Below are 24,919 nucleotides of genomic sequence, written 5' to 3'. Positions count from 1 at the left end.
TTCATTTGCAAATATTTTCTCCCATTCTGAGGGTTATCTTTTTGTCTTGTGTATTGTTTCCTTTGCTGTGCAAAGGCTTTAAGTTTAGTTAAGTCCTATTTGTTTATTTTTGTTTTTATTTCCATTACTCTAGGAGGTGGGTCAAAAAAGATCTTGCTGAGGTTTATGTCAAAGAGTGTTTTTCCTATGTTTTCCTCTAAGAGTTTTATAGTGTCTGGCCTTATTTAAGTCTTTAATCCATTTTGAGTTTATTTTTGTGTATGGTGTTAGGTAGTGTTCTCGTTTCATTCTTTTACATGTAGCTGTCCAGTTTTCCCAGCACCACTGGGAAAGAGGCTGTCTTTTCTCCATTGTATGTTCTTGCCTCCTTTGTTGTAAATTAGGTGCCCATATGTGCGTGGGTTTATCTCTGGGCATTCTATCTTGTACCATTGATCTATATTTCTGTTTGTGTGCCAGTACCATACTGTCTTGATTATGGTAGCTTTGTGGTATAGTTTGAAGTCAGGGAGACTGATTCCTCCAAGTCCGTTTTTCTTTCTCAAGATTGCTTTCGGCTATTCGGGGTCTTTTGTGTTTCCATACGAATTACAAAATTTTTTGTTCTAATTCTGTGAAGAATGCCATAGGTAGTTTGATAGGGATTGCATTGAATCTGTAGATTGCTTTGGGTAGTATAGTTATTTTCACAATATTGATTCTTCCAATCCAAGAACATGGTATATTTCTCTATCTGTTTTTGTCATCTTTGATTTCTTTCATCACTTTTATAGTCTTCTGAGTACAAGTCTTTCACCTCCTTAGGCAGGTTTATTCCTAGGTATTACATTCTTTTTCTTGCAGTGGTAAATGGGAGTGTTTCCTTAGTTTCTCTTTCTGATTTTTCGTTGTTGGTGTATAGGAGTGCCAGAGATTTCTGTGCATTAATTTTGTATCCTGCAACTTACCAAATTCATTGATTAGTTCTAGTAGTTTTCTGGATTTTCTATGTATAGTATCATGTCATCAGCAAACAGTGACAGTTTTACTTCTTCTTTTCCAATTTGTATTCCTTTTATTTCTTTTTCTTCACTGATTGCTGTGGCTAGGACTTCCAAAACTGTTGAATAAGAGTGGTGAGAGTGGACATCCTTGTCTTGTTCCTGATCTTAGTAGAAATGCTTTCAGTTTTTCACCATTGAGTATGATGCTTGCTGTGGGTTTGTCATATATGGCCTTTATTTTGCTGAGGTAGGTTCCCTCTATGCCCATTTTCTGGAGAGTTTTTATCATAAATCGATGTTGAATTTTGTCAAAAGCTTTTTCTGAATCTATTGAGATGATCGTATGGTTTTTATTCCTTAATTTATTAATGTGGTGTATTACATTGATTGATTTGCATACATTGAAGAAACCTTGCATCCCTGGGGTAAATCCCACTTGATCCTTTTAATGTGCTGTTGGATTCTGTTTGTTAGTATTTTGTTCAGGATTTTTGCATCTGTGTTCCTCAGTGATATTGGTCTATAATTTTCTTTTTTTGTGATATCTTTTTCTGGTTTTGGTATCAGGTGATGGTGGCTTCATAGAATGAATATGGGAGTGTTTTTCCCTCTGCAATTTTTTGAAGAGTTTGAGAAGGATTGGTGTTAGCTCTTCGCTAAGTGTTTGATAGAATTCTCCTGTGAAGCCATCTGGCCCTGGACTTTTGTTTGTTGGAAGATTTTAAATTATGGTTTCAATTTCATTACTTGTGATAGTTCTGTTTATATTTTCCAATTCTTCCTGGTTCAGTCTTGGAAAATTGTACCTTTCCAAGAGTTTGTCCATTTCTTCCAGGTTGTCCATTTTATTGGCATATAGTTGTTTGTAGTAGTCTCTTTTTTTTTTTTTTTTTTTCTGTATGCGGGCCTCTCCCGTTGTGGAGCACAGGCTCTGGACGTGCAGGCTCAGTGGCATGGCTCACAGGCCTAGCCGCTCCACGGCATGTGGGATCTTCCTGGACCGGGGCACGAACCCGTGTCCCCTGCATCGGCAGGTGGACTCTCAACCACTGTACCACCAGGGAAGCCCTGTAGTAGTCTCTTAATAATCCTTTGTATTTCAGCAGTTTCAGTTGTGATTTCTCCTTTTTCATTTCTAATTTTATTGATTTGCATCCTCTCCCTTTTTTTCTTGATGAGTCTGGCTAAGTGTTTATCAATTTTGTTTATCTTCTAAAGAACCAGCTTTTAGTTTTATTGATCTTTGCTATTGTTTTCTTCATTTCTATTTAATTTAATTCTGCTCTGATCTTTATGATTCCTTTCCTTCTACTGACTTTGGGTTTTCTTTGTTCTTCTTTCTCTAGTTGTTTTAAGTGTGGGGTTAGATTGTTTACTTGAGATTTTTCTTGTTTCTTGAGGTGAGATTGTATTGCTATAAACTTCCCTCTTAGAACTGCTTTTGCTGCATCCCATAAGTTTTGGATCATGGTGTTTTCATTGTCATTTGTTTCTTTGTATTGTTTCATTTCTTCTTTGATTTCTTCAGTGATCTGTTGGTTATTTAGTAGCATATTGTTTAGCCTCCGTGTATTTTTGTTTTTACAGTTTTTTTTTCCTGTAATTGATTTCCAGTCTCATAGCGTTGTGGTCAGAAAAGATGCTTGATATGATTTCAGTTTTCTTAAATTTTCCGAGGCTTGATTTGTTACCCAAGATGTGATCCATCCTGGTGAATGTTCCATGTACACTTGAGAAGAAAGTGTATTCTTCCACTTTTGGGTGGAATGTTTTATAAGTATCAGTTAGACCTATTTGATCTGTTGTCATTTAAAACTTGTGTTTTCTTATTTATTTTCTGTTTGGATGATCTGCCCATTGGTGCAAGTGGGGTGTTAAAGTCCCCTACTACTATTGTGTTACTGTCGATTTCTCCTTTCATGGTTGTTAGCATTTGCCTTATGTATTGAGGTTCTCCTCTGTTGGGTGCATAAACATTTATAATTGTTACATCTTCTTCTTGGATTGATCCTTTGATCATTATGTAGTGTCCCTCCTTATATCTTGTAACAGTCTTTATTTTAAAGTCTAATTTATCTTATACGAGTATTGCTACTCCAGCTTTCTTTTGATTTCCATTTGCATGGAATATCTTTTTCCATCCCTTCACGTTCAGTCTGTATGTGTTCCTAGGTCTGAAGTGGGTCTCTTGTATACACCATATATATGGGTCTTGTTTTTGTATCCATTCAGCCAGTCTGTGTCTTTTGATTGAGGCAGTTAATCCATTTACATTCAAGGTTATTATCGATATGTATGTTCCTATTACCATTTTATTAATTGTTTTGGGTTTGTTTTTGTGGGTCTTTTTCTTCTCTTGTGTTTTCCGCTTAGAGAAGTTTCTTTAGCATTTGTTGTAAAGCACATTTGGTGGTGCTGAATTCTCTTAGCTTTTGCTTGTCTGAAAAGCTTTTGACTTCTCCACGGAATCTGAATGAGATCTTTGCTGGGTAGAGTAATCTTGGTTGTAGGTTTTTCTCTTTCATCACTTTAAGTATATCCTGCCACTTCCTTCTGGTCTGAAGAGTTTCTACTGAAAACTCAGTTGATAACCTTAATGGTGATTCCTTTGTATGTTATTTTTTGTTTTTCCCTTGCTGCTTTTAATATTTTTTCTTTGAATTTAGTTTTTGTTAATTTGATTAATATGTGTCTTGGTGTATTTTTCCTAAGGTTTATCCTGTATGGGACTCTCTGTGCTTCCTGAACTTTGGTGACTATTTCCTTTCCCATGTTAGGGAAGTTTTCAACTATAATCTCTTCAATTATTTTCTCAGACCCCTTCTTTTTCTCTTCTTCTTCTGGGACCCCTATAATTTGAATGTTGGTGTGTTTTTTGTTTCCCGAGGTCTCTGAGATTGTCTTCAATTCTTTTCATTCTTTTTTCTTTATTCTGCTCCTCAGCAGTTATTTCCACCATTTTGTCTTCCAGCTCACTTATTCATTGTTCTGACTCAGTTATTCTGTTATTGATTCCTTCTAGTGTATTTTTCATTTCAGTTGTTATGTTGTTCATCTCTGTTTGTTTGTTCTTTAGTTCTTCTAGATCTTTGTTAAACATTTCTTGTATTTTCTCAATGTGTGCCTTCATTCTGTTTCGGAGATTCTGGATTCTCTTTACTATCATTACTCTGAATTCTTCTTCAGGAGATTGCCTATTTCTTCTTCATTTAATCTTGTAGGTTTTTACCTTGCTCCTTCATTTGTGACATATTTTTTGCCATCTCTTTTTTTTTATGAGTGGGATTGTGTTCCTGTCTTACTGGTTGTTTGGCGTGAGCTTTCTGGCTCTGGTTGGCTATTGGGTAGAGCTGGGTCTTGGTGCTGAGATGAGGAACTCCGTGACCTCACTCAGATGAATATTCCCTGGGGTCTGAGGTTCTCTGTTAGTCCAGTGGTTCGGACTTGGAACTCCCACTGCAGGAACTTTCGCCCGACCCTGGGCTCGTGAACCAAGATCCTGCAAGCCGCCTTTGGCGGCAAAAAAACAACAACCCAAGAACGAAAACAAAGTAAAAAATAAAATTAGACTAGGAAACTAAGAGATATGTTAGGAAGAATATAAAAATAAAAATATAGATGAATCAACAACTGGAAGGTACAACAGTACCATAATAGTACAAAAGACAAGGGGAGGAAAGAAAAAAGGGTGTGGGGGAAGGCCTTGGCTGTGGAGGTTGGAGCCTAAGCAAAGGTAGGTTTGGGTGGTGGGCGGGGCCAATGCTCAGGGCCCACAGGGCTGCAAAAGGCCCTAGGGGCTGTGGGGCATGGGACTTAGGCTCAAGGAACAGAAGGGGCTGAGGCGTGCCCCCCACCCCTGGTCTCAGAGGGCAGGGACCTCACCTGGGAGCCCAGCATTCTTCCTGTGCTTGAATAGGCATGGCAAACACCCTCCTCTCCTCTCCTGCTCCTCTAGTCTGGAAGGGCCCCTCCCACCTGCCTCTCCTGATCTCCCTGGCCTCCCTCCTATGCCCCCAAGGACCCATGCAGCCTGGAGGGGAGTTTGGAGGGCAGGGGATCGGCCTGGGAGCTCAGCAGGCTCCCTAGCCCTGAGTGGGTGGAGCAGTCGCCCTTTGCTCCTCTCCTGCTCTTCCCAGAGAGTCCCTCCCACCTGCCTCTCCTGATCTCCCCAGCCTCAGGGGCACTGATCCTCTGTGGGCTCCACTTCTCCCCTCTCAGTCCCCCTACGTCCTACTGGTTCACTTTGGGGTTCCTCCCTTATCCTTGGGTGTCAGAGTTCCCCATTAGCAGCCAGCAGGCGCCCTAGTTGTGGGGAGATGCTAACTCCATGTCTTCCCACACTGCCATCTTGATTCAGCCTCTAATTTTTTTGATAATTTTTTTTTATCAAGGTAAGGAAATGTCCTTCTATTTCTAGAGTTATTATCCCTTGAGTTGAGAGAGTACTTTATATATTCTAGATATAAATCCTTTATCAGATATGTGATTCGCAAATATTTTCTCCCATTCTGTATGTTGTTTTTCACTTTATTTTTAGTGTCCTTTGAAGCTCAGCTATGTTTAATTTTTAAGACCATTTTATCTGTTATATATTTTGTCACTTATGCTTTTGGTGTCATATCTAAGCATCCATTGCTTAACCCAAGGCAAGGAGTATTTACTTCTGTAGTTTCTTCTAAGAGTTTTATCACTTGTAACTCTTAAATTTAGGCCTTTTATCAATTTTTAGTTAATTTTTGCATATATTGTAAGGGAAGGGTTCAGTTTCTCTCTTTTGTACCTAGATATCCAGTTGCCTCAGCACCATTTGTTGAAAAGAGTATTCTTTCCTTTCTTTGAGTTGGCTATTCTGGGCCCTTGAATTTCCACATAAATCACAGGATTAGTTTGTCAATGAGAGAAATATCCAGCTGGGATTTTATAGAGAGTGAGTTGAATCTGTAGATCAATTTGGAGTATGGTCATCTTAACAATATTTTGTTTTCCAATCCATGTAAATGGGATATCTATTCTTTTTTTTAGGCTATCTTTAATTTCTCTCTTCAATATTTTCTAGTTTTCATGGTTTAAATTTTACACTTGTTTCATTAAATTTATTTTTAAATACTTTTTCTTTTTGATACTAATGTAAATTGAATTGTTTTATTATTTTTATCTTGGGATTTTTCACTTCTGGTTTTAGAAATACAATTTATTTTTATTTTATTTTAACCTCCAAACTTGCTAAACTCATTTATTAGTTCTAGCAGTTTTTTGTGGATTTCTTTGAATTTCTATGTATAAGATCATGTCATCTGCAAATAATGAGAGTTTTACTTCTTCCTTTCCAATTTAGATGCATTTAATTTTATGGTCTTGCCCATTTTCCTTCTTATAATCTTTAATACAAAGTTGAATAAAAGTGACAAGAGCAAAAATCCTTGTCTTATTTCTGATCTTAGAGGGGGAACATTTAATCTTTTACCATTAAGTATCATGTTAGCTCTTTTTTTTTTCTTTTTTGTAGATATCCTTTGTATTAGGTTTCTATGGCTGCTGTAACAAATTACCACAAACTGTGTAGCTTAAAACAATGGAAAGATATTCTCTCACAGGTCTGGAGGCCAGAAATCCAAAATTCAAGTGTGACCATGGCCGTGCCCCCTCCAGAAATGCTAGGGGTAATTCCTTTCCTTGCCTCTTCCAGCTTTGGCTGTCAGTATTCCTGGAGTTGTGACTGAATCACTCCAGTTGCCTCCACAGATACATTACCTTCTCCTCTTTTCTGTGTGTCTCCTATAAGGACACTTGTCATTGGATTAGGTCCACTGAATAATCCAAGATGAGTTCCTTATCTCAAGATCCTTAATTTAATTACATCTGAAAAGACTCTTTTTCCAAATAAGGTAACATCCACAGGTTCTGGAGATTAGGACATGGATCCATCTTTTGTGGTGGTGCACCATTCAGCCATACCAGATTGAGGAAGTTACCTTCTATATTTTGTTGGGTGCTTTTTATCATGAAAGGATGTTGGATTTTTTTTAGGCTTTAGCTGCATCTATTGGGTATATATGCAGAAGTGGGATTGCTGGATCATATTATAGTTCTTGGTAGTTCAATTTTTAATTTTTTCAGGAATGTTCATACTGTTTTCCAAGTTGACCATACCAATTTCCATTCCCACCAATAGTGTAGAAGGGTTCCCTTTTCTTTTTTTTTTTTTTACTTTTTTTTTAAACAAATTTAATCAGTTATACATATATATGTGTTCCCATATCCCCTCCCTTTTGCGTCTCCCTCCCACCCTCCCTATCCCACCCCTCCAGGCGGTCACAAAGCACCGAGCTGATCTCCCTGTGCTATGCGGCTGCTTCCCACTAGCTCTCTACCTTACGTTTGGTAGTGTATATATGTCCATGCCTCTCTCTCGCTTTGTCACAGCTTACCCTTCCCCTCCCCATATCCTCAAGTCCATTCTCTAGTAGGTCCCTTTTCTTCACATTCTTGCAAACACTTATCTTTTTAAAATTAAATTAATTAATTATTTTATTTTATTTATTTATTTATTATTTTTTTTTGGTACACGGGCCTCTCACTGTTGTGGCCTCTCCCGTTGCGGAGCACAGGCTCCGGACGCGCAGGCTCAGTGGCCATGGCTCACGGGCCCAGCCGCTCTGCGGCATGTGGAATCTTCCCGGACCGGGGCACGAACCCATGTCCCCTGCATCGGCAGGCGGACTTCCAACCACTGCGCCACCAGGGAAGCCCTAATTAATTATTTTAAATTGAAATATAACTGACATAAAACATTGTATTTGTTTTAGATGTACAACATAATGAATTGTTATATGTATATATTGTAAAATGATTACAACAGTTTAGTTAACATCCATCACATACGTAGTTATGAATTATTTCTTTCTTGTAATGAGAACTTTTAAGTCCTTAACAACTTTCAAACATAATACCGTATTGTTAACTATAATCACTGTGCTGTATATTACATTCCCAGGACTTTCTTGTCTTAAAACTGGAAGTTTGTGCCTTTTTACCACATTTACTCATTTTACCCACCTTCTACCACCTGACTTTGGTGGCCACCAATCTATTCTCTGTATCTATAAGTTCATTTAAAAACATTTTTAGATTTTGCATATTTGTGAGGTCATACAGTATTTGCCTTTCTCTGTCTGACTTATTTCACTTAGTGTAATGCCCTCAAGGTCCATCTATGTTGTTGCAAATGGCAGGATTTCCTTTTTTTTTTAAATGGCTGAATAATATTCCCCTTTGTATATATATCTTAATCCATTCATCCGTTGATGGACACTTGGTTGTTTCCATGTCTTAGTTATTGTAAATAATGCTGCAATAAATATGGGGTGCAGATATCTTTTTGAGATAGCTATTTTGTTTCCTTTGGATAAATACTCATAAGTGGAATTGCTGGATAATTTGGTAGTTCTAAATTTGTAATTAGATTTGTAATTTGTAATTGTAATTCTCAGTTGGTTTTTGAGGAACCTCCGTGCTGTTTTCCACAGTGGTTGTACCAGTTTATATTCCCATGAACAGTGCACAAGTGTTCCCTTTTCTCCACATCCTCACCAATACTTATTTCCTGTGTTTTTGATAATAGCCATTCCAACAGCTGTGTGTATGCGTGTGAGGTGATACCTCATTGTGGTTTTGATTTGCATTTCCTTGTTGAGCACTTTTTCATGTACCTGTTGGTCCTCTGTCTTCTTTGGAAAAATGTCTGTTCAGATCCTCTGCCCATTTTAAAATTAAATTGTTCTTTTTTTCTATTGAGTTATATGAGTTTTTAATATATTTTGGAGGTTGAATTTTCTCCATCACAAAAAGCCAGGCCTGATACTGAGAGCGACTTATTTATTTTCCCCAGGGCAGTGCCTGAAGTGTTCAAGGTTATGCACACTCTTCCATGGCAACAGAGTTGAGCCGATTATATGTGTGTGCTTATTCATGACCTGCAGAAGCTAAAGTGTGCTGTCTGCAGGGGTGTGTATGGGGTGCGGGCTATGTGGGGGAGGGATTTATGGATTGTTGGGAGCATGGGTGTGCTAGTTGAGGTGAATCTACAGGTAATACACTCTATGAAGTTTATGGGTGGGCCTCTCGGTAGAGTTCATGAGGTAGTTAGTAGAAACCTTAGCCCTGTTGGCCTTTATACCCTGGTTGCTGTGAGCCCCCTTTTCCCCCCCTGCCCATCCTGTCATTGTTTTGGAAAGGGTGAGAAAGAAGTAGGCTTCTTGGGCATCATCCTGCTTGGCCATGGAAGCTAGGCACTTACTAGGTTCTCACTTTCCCCCATGGGAGAAAAAGCAGATTGAATGAGTTTCTCTTGGCAGTGAGCTGTTGCCTTGGGGGTGGGGGTGATGTGGAAAAGTGAAATTGTTCTTCTTACCCTCTTCAGTCCTGTTCTTGGAATTTTTGCTCCAAGTGGTGCTAGGACTTCTCTGCTGGACTGCTGGGCACCTACAGAGGTACTCCTGTCTCTGAGTAGTTGACAAAATCAGTGCTTCTGTGGGAGGATGAAGGCAGTGTTGACTGAAAAAAAAATGCACAACATAAAAGTTGAGAGTTATGTTTTATTCGGTGGACAAATCTGAGGACTTAAGCCTGTGACATAGCATCTCGGATAACTTTGAGAGACTGCTCCAAAGAGGCAAGCGGGAGCCAGGTATATAGCAGTTTTTGCAACAAAGACCAGGTAGTCAGAACATCAAAAGATTGCTGTTAGTTAAAGAAAACCAGATATCTCAAGTTAAGGAATTTAGCGCTTTTCTGTGTATGGAAAGATGCAAAGTCTAGCTCATTGAGATCATTCCTTTGATATGCACCTCTGCTATCTGGGGCCAGTATCGTGTGCCTCTCATCCTGAGCCTCCTCAGGGTGCACTGTCCTGGGTGGCTGCAGTGGAGGGCATTCTGTTTCCATTCTGAGTTCTCTCAGGGCTCACTGTCATGGTTGCAGTGTGATGGCTCAATGGCTGCAACTTCATTTGTTTACCATATGGCAGGCAATATTTTTTATTCACAGTAGGAAACTTATTCCTACGTCTTGCTGATGTCTCTCCCTGTATCCTCGTGTTCTGACTTTTTAAAAAATTCAACACTTTTCGTATGCCATCCCATTGCCTTTTGGCCTTTATTGTTTCTAATGAGAAGTCAGCTGTTTATCTTGTTGGGGTTCTCTTGTATGGGAAGAACCTTCTTTCTCCTGCTGCTTTAAAGATTTTACCCTTGGCCTTCAATATTTTTACTATTTTATGTCTGAGTGTGGCTCTTTCTGTATTTTTTCCTACTTGAAGTTTGTTGAGCTTCTTGGATGTGTATGCTACTGTTTTTCATCAAATTTAGGAAGTTGTCAGCCATTATTTCTTGAAAAGTTTTTTACCTCTTCCTCCTCTGCCCTAGTATTCCCAGTAAATGTATGTTGTTGCTGTTAATGGTGTTCTACATTTCTCGTAGACTCTGTTCATTTTCCTCTCTGTTTTATGAATTGCAGGATCTCTATTGATTTATCTACTAGTTCACTGATTTTTTTTCTTGCTGCTTGCTGAAATATACTGTTGAGCTTCTCTACTAAATTTTAAAATTTCAATATTACACTTTTCAACTCCAAATTTTCCTTTTTTTGTTGTTTCTCTTTGTTAATGTTTTATGTTTGATAAGGTGTTGTCATATTTTCCTTCTTTAAACATTGTATTCTTTAAGTCTTTGACTATATTTATAATAGCTGTTCATCTGACATCTGGGTTCTCTTAAAGGTAGTTTTGTTGCTTGCTTTTATTCCTGTGTATGGGTCACACTTTCTTATTTCATTGCATGCCATAATTTTCCCTGAAAACCAGACATTTTAGATAATATATTGTAGCAACTCTGGATCCTGACTTTTCCTTCCTCTCTGGGGCTGTTGTAATTTTATTTGTTTAGTAACTTGGCTGAACTCTTCTAGAGAAGTCTGTTTCTTCTTCCAAATGCATCCTCTGATGTTCCTCCTCAGATGGTACAGCTTGGGTATGCACACAGTCACCCTGGGATGATAGTAATTTTAGCAGAGCTCTTTGACTTTTTCCTCTGAGCTCTTGGTTAAGCTTTCTGCCTCTGTTTGTATCACACTCACCTGGTAGCCTCCACTAATTGCCAACTGATAGTTCTATTATTTTCAACAATGCTCTGGGGGCATAAATTGCTCCACAGTCTGAATTCCATTTCATACCTTTTTCAGGGGTAGTCTCTGAGGCCAGTCTTTGAGGTTCTGACCCCAGTAAGGCTCTTATTAGCTGTCTTTTCCCCTGGTTCTCTCTGATAAACTTCTAGCTTGTCTGTGTTTTAGCTTATTGTTCTCATGTAGCTATCTCTTCATTGCTTACAGCCACTGCTTCCATTGTTTTTGAGTGCCCTTAAGGCTTGAAGTTTGCCACCTTGTACCAAATAAAGTCAAGTTCCTTGAGACCTTTGGGGCTCTCCTTTTCTTAGGCTGCCTCTCCTTTTCTTAGGCTGTCTCTCCCTGTGGGAGAAAACCTCTATGCCACTGCTTTGGGAATATAGGTGGGGTTCTATAGACTGTTCTTTCATTGACACCACTGTGTTATGTGCAGAGAACTGGATGGGTATGGTAGCCTTTGCTCTTCTCAGCTTGCCTCTTCTATCTTGGAACTGCTGCCCTATGAATTAAGGGTGAAGACTTTCTGGCCCTCTTGTTCTTAATCTCTAAGGCTTGGTGTATAGCTTCCACCCTGTGGGTGGTGGCTAGGTAGAGAATGAGGACTCGGAACTCGAATGCTTTCTTCTTGAATAGAACTTCTGCCACTAAGAGTTAGGGGGCGTGAGAAGTATTGGCAGTCTGTTGCTGCTGGTTGTATTTTAATGGCCTGGACTAGGAGCTGAGGGATGAAGGAGCATACTCTTCTTGACTTTACCAGCCTGTGGTTGAACAGTCTTGCCTAACTGGTTGTGTATGTGTGGGGAGGTGGCGGTGATGGGAAGAATGGGAGTTGGTAATGAGTCAAATATTGTGGACTGTTGCTGTTCTTAATGAAATTTAGTAGATATTCTTGAGCAAATATTTCTTTATTTGTTGTTGCTCTTGGCAACATTTTTGAGATCCAAATTGTTTTTTTCTTTTTTTAAAAAATTTTTACCAATTATAGTTCTTTCCCTGGGGAGATTGTTTATGGAACTCCTTATATTGACATTCTGGAAGTGAGTTCCATATTCTTTAAGCATTAATTGGTATTATAATCTATAGCTTTTGAGATACTGTATATACCTTACTAACTATACTATACATACTATGTTTACATGTTGATTCTTTGTACCAGGGATTTATTTATAGAGTATTTATAAAGTATTGATTCATATTGTCATGAACCTTTATTATATATATATCAGTGAATTCAGGTAAACTATAATTGTGAGCATATATTTGTAGTATTTCTCTCATAATTACACTTTAATTAAAAGAACATTTAATTTAATTTGAATGTTTCTCAAAAACACAATGTGATTTTCAATTATACACAATATGGGTATATCTCAAAAATAATCTTAAGCAACAGGACATACATACAAATTAATAAAAACTATGTGATTCCATTTTGTAAAGTACAAAGGCAGCAATAGAAATATTTGCTGTTAGACTCAGAATAGTGGTAATTTTTATTTTTTGATCTTAGTACTGGTTACTTAGCTGTGTTCATCTTGTGAAAATTCATTGAGTGTTAGACTTATGATGTGTGCACTTTCATGTATGTTATATCATATTTAAAAAGTTAGAAAGCATATTATGAGATCCATATGAGCCATGTAGTTTTAACTGAGTATTGTTCAGAGTAAATTTATTATATTTAACTTTATATTTACTTTGGTATTTAAAACTGATGATAATTTGGTCCTCTAGTTTAAAGGAGACTTGTTTCCTACTTTTATAAATGAAAACAAAATTTCAAAATATAAATTATTATAAAATCATTAACAATTATGTTTAATATTGTATTTCCTGAAAGCATTTTAAGGTACTGTGAATCTCAGAATATTTTTTAAAAATATTGAAGTTTAGAGGCCATTTATAAGTTGTTGAAAATAATCAAGCATGTTTTTTCACAATTCCAAGGAAAATTCTATATGCAAATTAGATCCTTTCTGTAATATATATAAAATCAGGGAGATCTTTTTATCCTTTGTAATACATTTTTAAATTTTATCCTGTAGGACTATTTTGAAAGAAAGTGGGTTTGCCAGATACCTTCATTCAGCTGTTCTTATCAATGGAGCTATGCTTATTTTTGGAGGAAATACCCATAATGACACTTCCTTGAGTAACGGTGCAAAATGTTTTTCTGCCGATTTCCTGGCATATGACATAGGTATGTATCTGTTAGGACTGTACAAAGTAGGAAATACCAGAACTTTTTCATGTAGAGATTCTCAAATACATTACTTGATAGCATGTGTGTATGTCATTTTAGAGAGAGAAATTCAGTGACAGATTATGAATGGAATTCTCTCCAGTTTCAGCATAGTAGTAGTATAGGGCAGAAGAGATGAACTGAGGTGAGTCAGTGGTGGAGGCAGGGTAATTGAGAAATCTGGGTTTGAATGTCTTTATGAAGGCTTTTATGTATTGTATACCTACATGAACACTTTATCAGTCTATTTTGTTTGACAATTACCATATTAGTTTTGATAATGGATATATGGAGCACTAGCAAGTTTACATTACAAAGAGTAAGAATGCAAGTATTTTAGATTTAGTGGGAATGAGCAAAGATGCATTTAAATTAAACTCATCAGATATACTTACTCCATAGAGGAAACTGATAGAATTAGAGAAAGGAATGTAGAGATAGAAAAGCTAAATAAATAATATTTGGGGACAAAACGGAAACCCAGAACATATCTAAGAATGGAAGTAACTAAAGAAGAATCTTTACCAGGGAACCTAGAAATGCAGTGCATCTATACAACTCAATTTTAATTACGCTATCTATAGTCCTATCAATTTCTGAATAGTAAATGAATATATTTTTTGAGTACTAAATTTAGCTACTTGGTTGACCATTGTAGTGAAAAAATTTCTTCTCTATATATCATGTTATAGATAAAACATAGCTGATATTTTAAATCTTTAGCAGTACTTAAGAGTACCTTTTATTGTGTAAAGTACAATAATAAACCAATTTTAAGCTATTAAGAAACATTTTGATAAATAAAAATAAAAGAGACCAAAGAATAACACAGTTAATAGATGTAAGACGTATCCTTTCACTTTTGAACATCATAAAGGCACATAGTCTACTTCGGAAAATTATTTCAAGTGGCAGCATATAAAGAAAATTATGACTATTAATAAGCACTTTGATCCCTAAACTATTGTAAGCTTGTTTGGAAGGAAATTCCTAGTAATAAAGTTAGGCATGCTTTTTAAATTCTATGACTATCTGTCTGTGAGTAATCATTGAAAAGAATCCACTGTCTTCAGGATTTTTAGACCCTAAATAATTAAATATTTACCTTTTGAAATAATAATTTGAAGTTACGATTCATGATGAAAATGGGATTATCTTGGCTTTCAGAAGGCTTTTAAATCAGTGCCTGAGATCCAGAAAATCGGTTAAATGAAGTATTGAATCTAGGCTGGCTTATTATGATCTTTCATTGCCAGGTTGGCACTGTCAACATATTATTTTGCTATGGTGATGAGACAGTATGCTTATTTCTCTGGAGGTGGATGAACATTTTGTTTTTCTTCTAGGAATAAAAATCCTAGGAAAAGTGTAGAATTTTGTTGTAATTGTTAAAAATCCATGAAGTGAGATTTTGAACTTTTGAAAAAGATTCTTCAAGGAGCTTCCACCCAATTTCTGTATTTTAACGAGGAAATTAATGTTGAGCTATTTTGTAGCTGACATATTGGGAATTTATTTTTATTTTTTCCATGTTGTTCAAGATTACCATATTTTAGGTTTTATGCAACCAAAAAGTTTACCAAGGTGAAAAACATTAGAGTTGTTAGTTTTTCAGAGAGAGGGGGGGGGGGTGAGCTCTCAGATTATCATTATTCTAATTGCTACTCTTTATTAAGTGTCTTCTAAGAGCTAGGTACTTTACTAAGAGCTTTATTTACACTGTCTGTAACCTCTCTAATAACCTTGTAACAAGGTGTTAATAAACTCATTTTCAGATTATTAAGCACAAGAGTAAAAGGAATTTGCCCAAAGCCCTGCCGGTGGTAGATCAAGCATTTTTTAACCCCTAAAGTGGTAGTCTTTCCTCTTGACTACACTGTGCTGTTTAGTCGGGTCTACTGTATGCTCTTCATTTTCCCAACAAATTACCAGACACTTTATGTTTAGTAAGGTTTCTTAATGCTGTGGAACGATAGAAGCAAATATCAGTTTCATTTTTCAAACAGATTGTTCAAATGGGAGGAAGAATAACATAGTTTAAACAATGTTGTATTTTAACATGGGATTTTGTTTTCCCTGTGTTAACAACTAACAACAAAAACATAAAGCAATACAATCAATACAGGATAAAGGTGTTTTGTTTTACCTTATTTGATTGTTTCTATGCAGTTCCCAATAAAGCCGCCCCTCCCCCAATCTGTATTTGTTCTCCTGGGTTTGTAGCATCAAATGCTGAAATATTTTCCTGGGAAAATTATTTTTCTTATTTCAGAAAATGTCTTCCAAAATAATTGCTTTCCTTATGAAGTATATTTTTGTGGAAATAAAATATAACCATTGTATATGAACCAACCTGAAAATAGATCCACTTGGGGTAAAAAAAGTTGTGTTGCTAGGTTTTCTCTTTTGTACAGTACACTGGGACTTTTATGGCATATTTAACTGGAATGCATCTGAAGATTTAGCTGATTGTGTTCTATGATGTTTAAACAATAAAAATATGTATGCTAATACTAACTTTTCATTGCTCTAAAATGTACTATTTCAACCCTACTGCCATAGTAAATTTTATATAGCCAATATCATTAATCTTTGAGGACATAACCTTGCCTTCCCAGTTCTCATTATACTATACATGATGGATGTAGAAGGCATATAATGGTGATTTTCAAACATGGCTGGACCTTGGCATTCCCTTTGAAGGTTGAAGGGAGAAAAATCAGACCTCTGTAATCTGATCCTCTTAGATTAGGCACTGGGTATTTATATTTTTAGAAAGTGACTCAAGTGCAACTGATAATAGAGCCAGGACTAGTGAATAAGACTGGATGGACTGTAACGTATACAATGATACATTACTTAATGTTCTAGTTTGTAAAGCTAGCTTGAAGACATTTCAAACCTGAAAATTTTATTAATATATATTTTGTTATTGCTAGTGGTGTCATTATTGCATCTGATTCAAGATTAAAGTGATCTTTCTGGTAAAGATAGCCTTCTAGTACATAATGAGACTAAAGATGCAGTGGAAAAGCATGTCTCACTGAGTTGATCTCAGGTTATTAGACCTATTTATACTTTTAAACTATTTGACTGTGGAAAGTAGTATCATAAAAGTTAGTTTTCTAGGGTCAGTGGGAAAAAAGGAATCAAGTAGTCTGTATATTTTTCACATCTCTTTAGTAAACCACCCATCTTTTTGGTGGTTTGACTGAAGATATCAACATTTACAAATGAGAGATTTTCCTGAATTGAAACATACCTTAAAATTGAATTGAATCTTGAGGCAGTATTTCAGAATCATCAAATTAATAGCTATTATAGAATTTTCAGTAGGCCTAACCTATAGTTATGATACTTTTGATTACAAATGGTAGTTATTCTTCTTCAATAAGAAAATTTACCTAAGAGTAAGAGAATGTACAAGATGAAAGATAACTCTGAGATACACTGATCATAATTTTTTTTTCCTCAAAAATATAGTAGAGGGCTTCCCTGGTGGTGCAGTGGTTGAGAGTCTGCCTGCCGATGCAGGGGACATGGGTTCGTGCCCCGGTCCGGGAAGATCCCTCATGCCGTGGAGCGGCTGGGCCCGTGAGCCATGGCCGCTGAGCCTGCGCATCCGGAGCCTGTGCTCCGCAACGTGAGAGGCCACAACAGTGAGAGGCCCACGTACCGCAAAAAAAAAAAAAATATATATATATATATAGTAGAGTCATGATAATGTAATCTGTTGAGTTAGATTATTTCAGAATAGGATAGGGAGTCAGATTTATATCAGAAATATATCTTGCAGAAAGCAAAACACCTAAACTTCAAATCAAATCAAGTCAAAATAATATTATAATAGAATTTAAAAAACAAATTTCCTGCATATGACAGTTTTACTTATGACATTAACTTCTTGGTAGGCAATTATTTAAAAGCAAACTCAGTAAAAAAAAAAAGTACTTAATTCCATATTTGCAGAAGTAATACTATTTTAATTGGTAATGTATAATAATCATTTTAAACACAGTGGAGTTGTAGTTCAGTATACCCTTAAAAATCACTTAAGTAGTTTATGAAACATAGTATACATGTTTTTGTACAACCCTGTAGAGTGATACGTGTGTGTGTGTGTGTCTACACACACACACAGTATAATGGATACAATTTTGTAAGGCACATAATTTCATTAAAAAATCATATTCAAATTAAAACATCTAATTATTTAATTTTTTGGAACAATCCAGCAAAACTAAAAATTCAAACTTGCTCGCTCTTCATGTTTATAATTATTTTTATTTTCTGGAGGTTATTTTATGTGTCCCTCTCTTTGTTTATCAGTACTTCTCTCTGCACTCTGTTAACTCCTTAGGGCTCTTCCTTGACAAAAGCAGCACCCCTTGCCCTGCCACCTGAAAGAACCCATTTGTTTCTTTGTCTGTAAGAAAAACTCTTAAAATCATCATACCCTTTTTTCAATGAATTTAGCCAACTGTTGACTGTTTTAAGCTTTACTGTATCCTTTGCTCAAGGTTCTCTTTTTCTTTCTATAATAAACTATTGTGTAGAAGAAATAGTAGTTTCTTCTCTTTAAAAAAGAGGCCAGTGAGTAAGGGAAAAAGTGACCTTGCGTTTTGTGAAAAGGGAAAACTAATATTCGCCGAAAGCTTCCTGTAATGTTTTGCACTTTACATATGCTTTATGATGTAATTCTCATAACATCTGTGTAGCGTGTACTATTATACTCATTCATACAGGAAGAAACTGTGATTTAGCATGGTTAAACCCAAACTTGCATAGGTTGTAGGATGGTGTATTCAGAATTTGAACCCAAGTCTAAGTTCAAAGTTCTTTTGATTCTACCACTGTACTATATATTGATGTTTTCCTGATTTAACAGGAAAAAAATTTGAAAGATCTTTAATTGGGAAGAAAGGCATATAATATTTGTTAATGTAGCATGACACTCAAGAAAATTAGTTTTATCAGTATATTTAATCAGTGACCTCAAGGTAGAGAATCAAGAAGAGTAATGAACAATGAATCTCTCTCAGTATATCTATAAGCATTTTGAGAGATTGTTTTGAATACAAAAATTGCTAAATAAAGATTCTTGAAATAGAATATACACTGAAAGAAAAGTGTTTAAATGTCTCAACAAAACCTTTGGGGAAGAAGGCAGGGAAAACAGTCATGAATATACAATCAAACATCTAAAATAAAATATTAGCAAATAGAATTCAACAGTTTCAAAATTATAATAAACTATGACCAAGTAGGAATTATTCTAGGATTTCAAGTATGATTCATTATCAGGGAATCTATAAATATAATTTACTACCTCAAGACTATTTATTGAAGCCAACAGGAAATAACACTGTATGTTAAAACATGATAAAATCATTTCATTTAAGATTGATTGTCAAATAGTGATGCCCACTTTGCCTGGCAGAGGGTAAGAAGCTAAATAAATATTTATGGATCGAATGCCAGAGGACAAAATGCTGAGAGAAACTGTGGGTATGAAACTGTGGGTAGCAAAAGTGTGCACCTTTTAGAATAGTAAGATAAATTTTTACGTGGGGGAGGGGGACCCAGTGAAACATCAGCATTTCAGGGGTAGGTGGAAAAAGATTTTTGGCAACATCCAGAAATTTGGCTTTCTATTACATAAGTATCCAAATGGTTAATAAAAGTTTTTCTTTGTATTCATCTAGTTTTGAGTCTTATACCTACAACATATGTGCTCTTTTTAATGTCTTTCAAATATGCTATTAAGACTGAGTTATGAACTGGTGTTTCAAATGGAATATTAAAAGAATTTTTAAAATGTGTCTTTAAAGTATTATAGATGCATATTTTCATGGAAGAATATGAGTATTTGCAGAAAAATTAGCCAGTGAATGTGCATTTTTCACCTGTACTATTTTATGCATAATTGATAAAATAAACCTGTCTCTAAATTTCAGCATATGTTTTTAATGTAATCATGTTCTCTCATATGTGAATAGTTCTAACAGCACAGTATTCTGATTGCTGAGATTTGTGTTTGAGAGAATAGTAACTCTAATTTCTTGATCTTATGTTTATTGAGTGTATAAGGTTTTAAAATAAATATTTAGTGCCTTGTAGTACAGATTTTTTTAAAAGTCTATATTCTAGAGAGTATATTTTACTTTGGTCTTTATTGCTGTGTGGCTTTTTTGTCGGTATGGGATGGTATTTCTGTCAGTTTTCATGATGTCAGTAACTTTGGAATTTGCTTTAGTTTGTCTAGACTTGAACTGTTTTTGAAGTGATAATGACATGAATGTTCTGGAAATATATTTTTTTCTTGGCAAAAAATATGATTATAGATTGCAGTCACACATTAATAATGTAAGAGACTTTATATTGTAAGAATGGAAAGAGGTTATGTGTAAACAAATTATATTAATTTAATACTGAGCTTTAAGGCATTTGATACCTTCTACATTTTACAGGAAAACTAACCTGTGTTTTACAGAGAATCCTGATCAAGAATTTGAAAACTCAGCAACAGATTTTTTTTTTAAATTATTTATTTGTTTTTTATTAGTTTCTGCTTTATAGCAAAGTGAATCAGTTATACATATACATCTGTTCCCATATCCCTTCCCTCTTGCGTCTCCCTCCCTCCCTCCCACCCTCCCTATCCCACCCCTCCAGGCGGTCACAAAGCACCGAGCTCATCTCCCTGTGCTCTGCGGCTGCTTCCCACTAGCTATCTACCTTACGTTTGGTAGTGTATATATGTCCATGCCTCTCTTTTGCTTTGTCACAACTTACCCTTCCCCCTCCCCATATCCTCAAGTCCATTCTCAAGTAGGTCTGTGTCTTTATTCCCGTTTTACCCCTAGGTTCTTTATGACATTTTTTTTTTAAATTCCGTATATATGTGTTAGCATACGGTATTTGTCTTTCTCTTTCTGACTTACTTCACTCTGTATGACAGACTCTAGGTCTATCCACCTCATTACAAATAGCTCAGTTTCGTTTCTTTTTATGGCTGAGTAATATTGCATTGTATATATGTGCCACATCTTCTTTATCCATTCATCCGATGATGGACACTTAGGTTGTTTCCAGCTCCGGGCTATTGTGAATAGAGCTGCAATGAACATTTTGGTACATGTCTCTTTTTGAATTATGGTTTTCTCAGGGTATATGCCTAGTAGTGGTATTGCTGGATCATATGGTAGTTCTATTTTTAGTTTTTTAAAGAACCTCCATACTGTTCTCCATAGTGGCTGTACCAATTCACATTCCCACCAGCAGTGCAAGAGGGTTCCCTTTTCTCCACACCCTCTCCAGCATTTATTGTTTCTAGATTTCTTGATGATGGCCATTCTGACTGGTGTGAGATGATATCTCATTGTAGTTTTGATTTGCATTTCTCTAATGATTAATGATGTTGAGCATTCTTTCATGTGTTTGTTGGCAGTCTGTATATCTTCTTTGGAGAAATGCCTATTTAAGTCTTCTGCCCATTTTTGGATTGGGTTGTTTGTTTTTTTGCTATTGAGCTGCATGAGCTGTTTATAAATTTTGGAGATTAATCCTTTGTCAGTTGCTTCATTTGCAAATATTTTCTCCCACTCTGAGGGTTGTCTTTTGGTCTTCTTTATGGCTTCCTTTGCTGTGCAAAAGCTTTGAAGTTTCATTAGGTTCCATTTGTTTATCTTTGTCTTTATTTCCATTTCTCTAGGAGGTGGGTCCAAAAGGATCTTGCTGTGATTTATGTCATAGAGTGTTCTACCTATGTTTTCCTCTAAGAGTTTGATAGTTTCTGGCCTTACATTTAAGTCTTTAATCCATTTTGAGTTTATTTTTGTGTATGGTGTTAGGGAATGATCTAATCTCAAACTTCTACATGTCCCTGTCCAGTTTTCCCAACACCACTTATTGAAGAGACTGTCCTTTCTCCACTTACATTCCTGCCTCCTTTATCAAAGATAAGTTGGCCATATGTGCGTGGGTTTATCTCTGGGCTTTCTATCCTGATCCACTGATCTACCTTTCTGTTTTTATGCCAGTACCACACTGTCTTAATTACTGTAGTTTTGTAGTATAGTCTGAAGTCAGGGAGCCTGATTCCTCCAGCTCCTTTTTTCGTTCTCAAGATTGCTTTGGCTATTCGGGGTCTTTTGTTTTTCCAAACAAATTTAGAAGTTTTTTGTTCTAGTTCTCTGAAAAATGCCAGTGGTAGTTTGATAGGGATTGCATTGAATCTGTAGATTGCTTTGGGTAGTAGAGTCATTTTCACAATATTGATTCTTCCAATCCAGGAGCATGGTATATCTCTCCATCTATTTGTATCATCTTTAATTTCTTTCATTAGTGTCTTATAATTTTCTGCATACAGGTCTTTTGTCTCCTTAGGTAGGTTTATTCCTAGATATTTTACTCTTTTTGTTGCGATGGTAAATGGGAGTGTTTTCTTGATTTCATTTTCAGATTTTTCATCATTAGTGTACAGGAATGCCAGAGATTTCTGTACATTAATTTTGTATCCTGCTACTTTACCAAATTCATTGATTAGCTCTAGTAGTTTTTCGGTAGCATCTTTAGGATTCTCTATGTATAGTATAATGTCATCTGCAAACAGTGACAGCTTTACTTCTTCTTTTCCAATTTTGATTCCTTTTATTTCCTTTTCTTCTCTGATTGCTGTGGCTAAAACTTCCAAAACTATGTTGAATAAGAGTGGTGAGAGTGGGCAGCCTTGTCTTGTTCCTGATCTTAGTGGAAATGGTTTCAGTTTTTCACCATTGAGGACAATGTTGGCTGTGGGTTTGTCATATGGCCTTTATTATGTTGAGGAAAGTTCCCTCTATGCCTACTTTCTGCAGGGTTTTTTACATAAATGGGTGTTGAATTTTGTCAGAAGCTTTCTCTGCATCTATTGAGATGATCATATGGTTTTTCTCCTTCAATTTGTTAACATGGTGTATCACGTTGATTGATTTGCGTATATTGAAGAATCCTTGCATTCCTGGGGTAAACCCCACTTGATCATGGTGTATGATCCTTTTAATGTGCTGTTGGATTCTGTTTGCTAGTATTTTGTGGAGGATTTTTGCATCTATGTTCATCAGTGATATTGGCCTGTAATTTTCTTTCTTTGTGAAATCCTTGTCTGGTTTTGATATCAAGGTGATGGTGGCCTCGTAGAATGAGTTTGGGAGTGTTCCTTCCTCTGATATTGTTTGGAAGAGTTTGAGAAGGATGGGTGTTAGCTCTTCTCTAAATGTTTGATAGAATTCGCCTGTGAAGCCATCTGGTCCTGGGCCTTTGTTTGATGGAAGATTTTTAGTCACAGTTTCAATTTCAGTGCTTGTGATTGGTCTGTTCATATTTTCTATTTCTTCCTGAGTCAGTCTTGGCAGGTTGTGCATTTCTAAGAATTTGTCCATTTCTTCCAGGTTGTCCATTTTATTGGCATAGAGTTGCTTGTAGTAATCTCTCATGATGTTTTGTATTTCTGCAGTGTCAGTTGTTACTTCTCCTTTTTCATTTCTAATTCTATTGATTTGAGTCTTCTCCCTTCTTTTCTTGATGAGTCTGGCTAATGGTTTGTCAATTTTGTTTATCTTCTCAAAGAACCAGCTTTTAGTTTGGTTGATCTTTGCTATCGTTTCCTTCATTTCTTTTTCATTTATTTCTGCTCTGATCTTTTGATTTCTTTCCTTCTGCTAACTTTGGGGGTTTTTTGTTCTTCTTTCTCTAATTGCTTTAGGTGCAGGGTCAGGTTGTTTACTCGAAATGTTTCCTGTTTCTTAAGGTGGGATTGTATTCCTATAAACTTCCCCCTTAGAACTGCTTTTGCTGCGTCCCAAAGGTTTTGGGTCATCGTGTCTCCATTGTCATTTGTTTCTAGGTATTTTTTAATTTCCTCTTTGATTTCTTCAGTGATCACTTCATTATTGAGTAGTGTATTGTTTAGCCTCCATGTGTTTGTATTTTTTACAGATCTTTTCCTGTAATTGATGTCTAGTCTCATAGCATTGTGGTCAGAAAAGATACTTGATACAATTTCAATTTTCTTAAATTTACCAAGGCTTGATTTGTGACCCAAGATATGATCTATCCTGGAGAATGTTCCATGAGCACTTGAGAAAAATGTGTATTCTGTTGTTTTTGGATGGAATGTCCTATAAATATCAACTAAGTCCATCTTGTTTAATGCATCATTTAAAGCTTGTGTTTCCTTATTTATTTTCATTTTGGATGATCTGTCCATTGGTGAAAGTGGGGTGTTAAAGTCCCCTACTATGATTGTGTTACTGTCGATTTCCCCTTTTATGGCTGTTAGTATTTGCCTTATGTATTGAGGTGCTCCTATGTTGGGTGCATAAATATTTACAATTGTTATATCTTCTTCTTGGATCGATCCCTTTATCGTTATGTAGTGTCCTTCCTTGTCTCTTCTAATAGTCTTTATTTTAAAGTCTATTTTGTCTGATATAAGAATTTCTACTCCAGCTTTCTTTTGATTTCCATTTGCATGGAATATCTTTTTCCATCCCCTTACTTTCAATCTGTATGTGTCTCTAGGTCTGAAGTGGGTCTCTTGTAGACAGCATATATATGGGTCTTGTTTTTGTATCCATTCAGCCAATCTGTGTCTTCTGGTGGGAGCATTTAGTCTATTTACATTTAAGGTAATTATTGATATGTATGTTCCTATTCCCATTTCCTTAATTGTTTTGGGTTCGTTATTGTAGGTATTTTCTTTCTGTTGTGTTTCTTGTCTAGAGAAGTTCCTTTAGCATTTGTTGTAAAGCTGGTTTGGTGGTGCTGAAGTCTCTCAGCTTTTGCTTGTCTGTAAAGATTTTAATTTCTCCATCAAATCTGAATGAGATCCTTGCTGGGTAGGGTAATCTTGGTTGCAGGTTTTTGTCCTTCAACACTTTATATATGTCCTGCCACTCCCTTCTGGCTTGTAGATTTTCTGCTGAAAGATCAGCTGTTAACCTTATGGGGATTCCCTTGTGTGTTATTTGTTGTTTTTCCCTTGCTGCTTTTAATATGTTTTCTTTGTGTTTAATTTTTGACAGTTTGATTAATATGTGTCCTGCGGTATTTCTCCTTGGATTTATTCTGTGTGGGACTCTCTGTGCCTCCTGGACTTGATTAACTATTTCCTTTCCCATATTAGGGAAGTTTTCAACTATAATCTCTTCAAATATTTTCTCAGTCCCTTTCTTTTTCTCTTCTTTTTCTGGAACCCCTATAATTCGAATATTGGTACGTTTAATGTTGTCCCAGAGGTCTCTGAGAATGTCCTCAGTTCTTTTCATTCTTTTTTCTTTATTCTGCTCTGCAGCAGTTATTTCCACTATTTTATCTCCCAGGTCACTTATCCGTTTTTCTGCCTCAGTTATTCTGCTATTGATCCCATCTAGAGTATTTTTCATTTCATTTATTGTGTTGCTCATTGTTGCTTGTTTCATCTTTAGTTCTACTAGGTCCTTGTTAACTGTTTCTTGCATTTTCTCTATTCTATTTC

The 24,919-nt window shown here is 36.1% G+C and overlaps 1 protein-coding gene across 1 annotated transcript in view; it reads left to right on the top strand.

Annotated features, from left to right (window-relative positions):
• ATRNL1 (attractin like 1) overlaps positions 1 to 24,919 on the top strand; it is a 696,121-nt gene that overhangs the window by 106,724 nt on the left and 564,478 nt on the right. The window contains exon 10 of the mRNA XM_081236563.1: positions 13,205 to 13,359. Within this exon, the coding sequence (XP_081092689.1) occupies positions 13,205 to 13,359 (155 nt within the window). The remainder of the gene's footprint in view (positions 1 to 13,204; positions 13,360 to 24,919) is intronic.

The sequence above is a fragment of the Mesoplodon bidens genome, assembly GCF_964165515.1.
Source record: "Mesoplodon bidens genome assembly, chromosome: 1".
Classification (NCBI taxonomy): domain Eukaryota; kingdom Metazoa; phylum Chordata; class Mammalia; order Artiodactyla; family Ziphiidae; genus Mesoplodon; species Mesoplodon bidens.
Note: the sequence above shows the minus strand (reverse complement) of the source record. Positions and strands in the feature narration are given on the sequence as shown.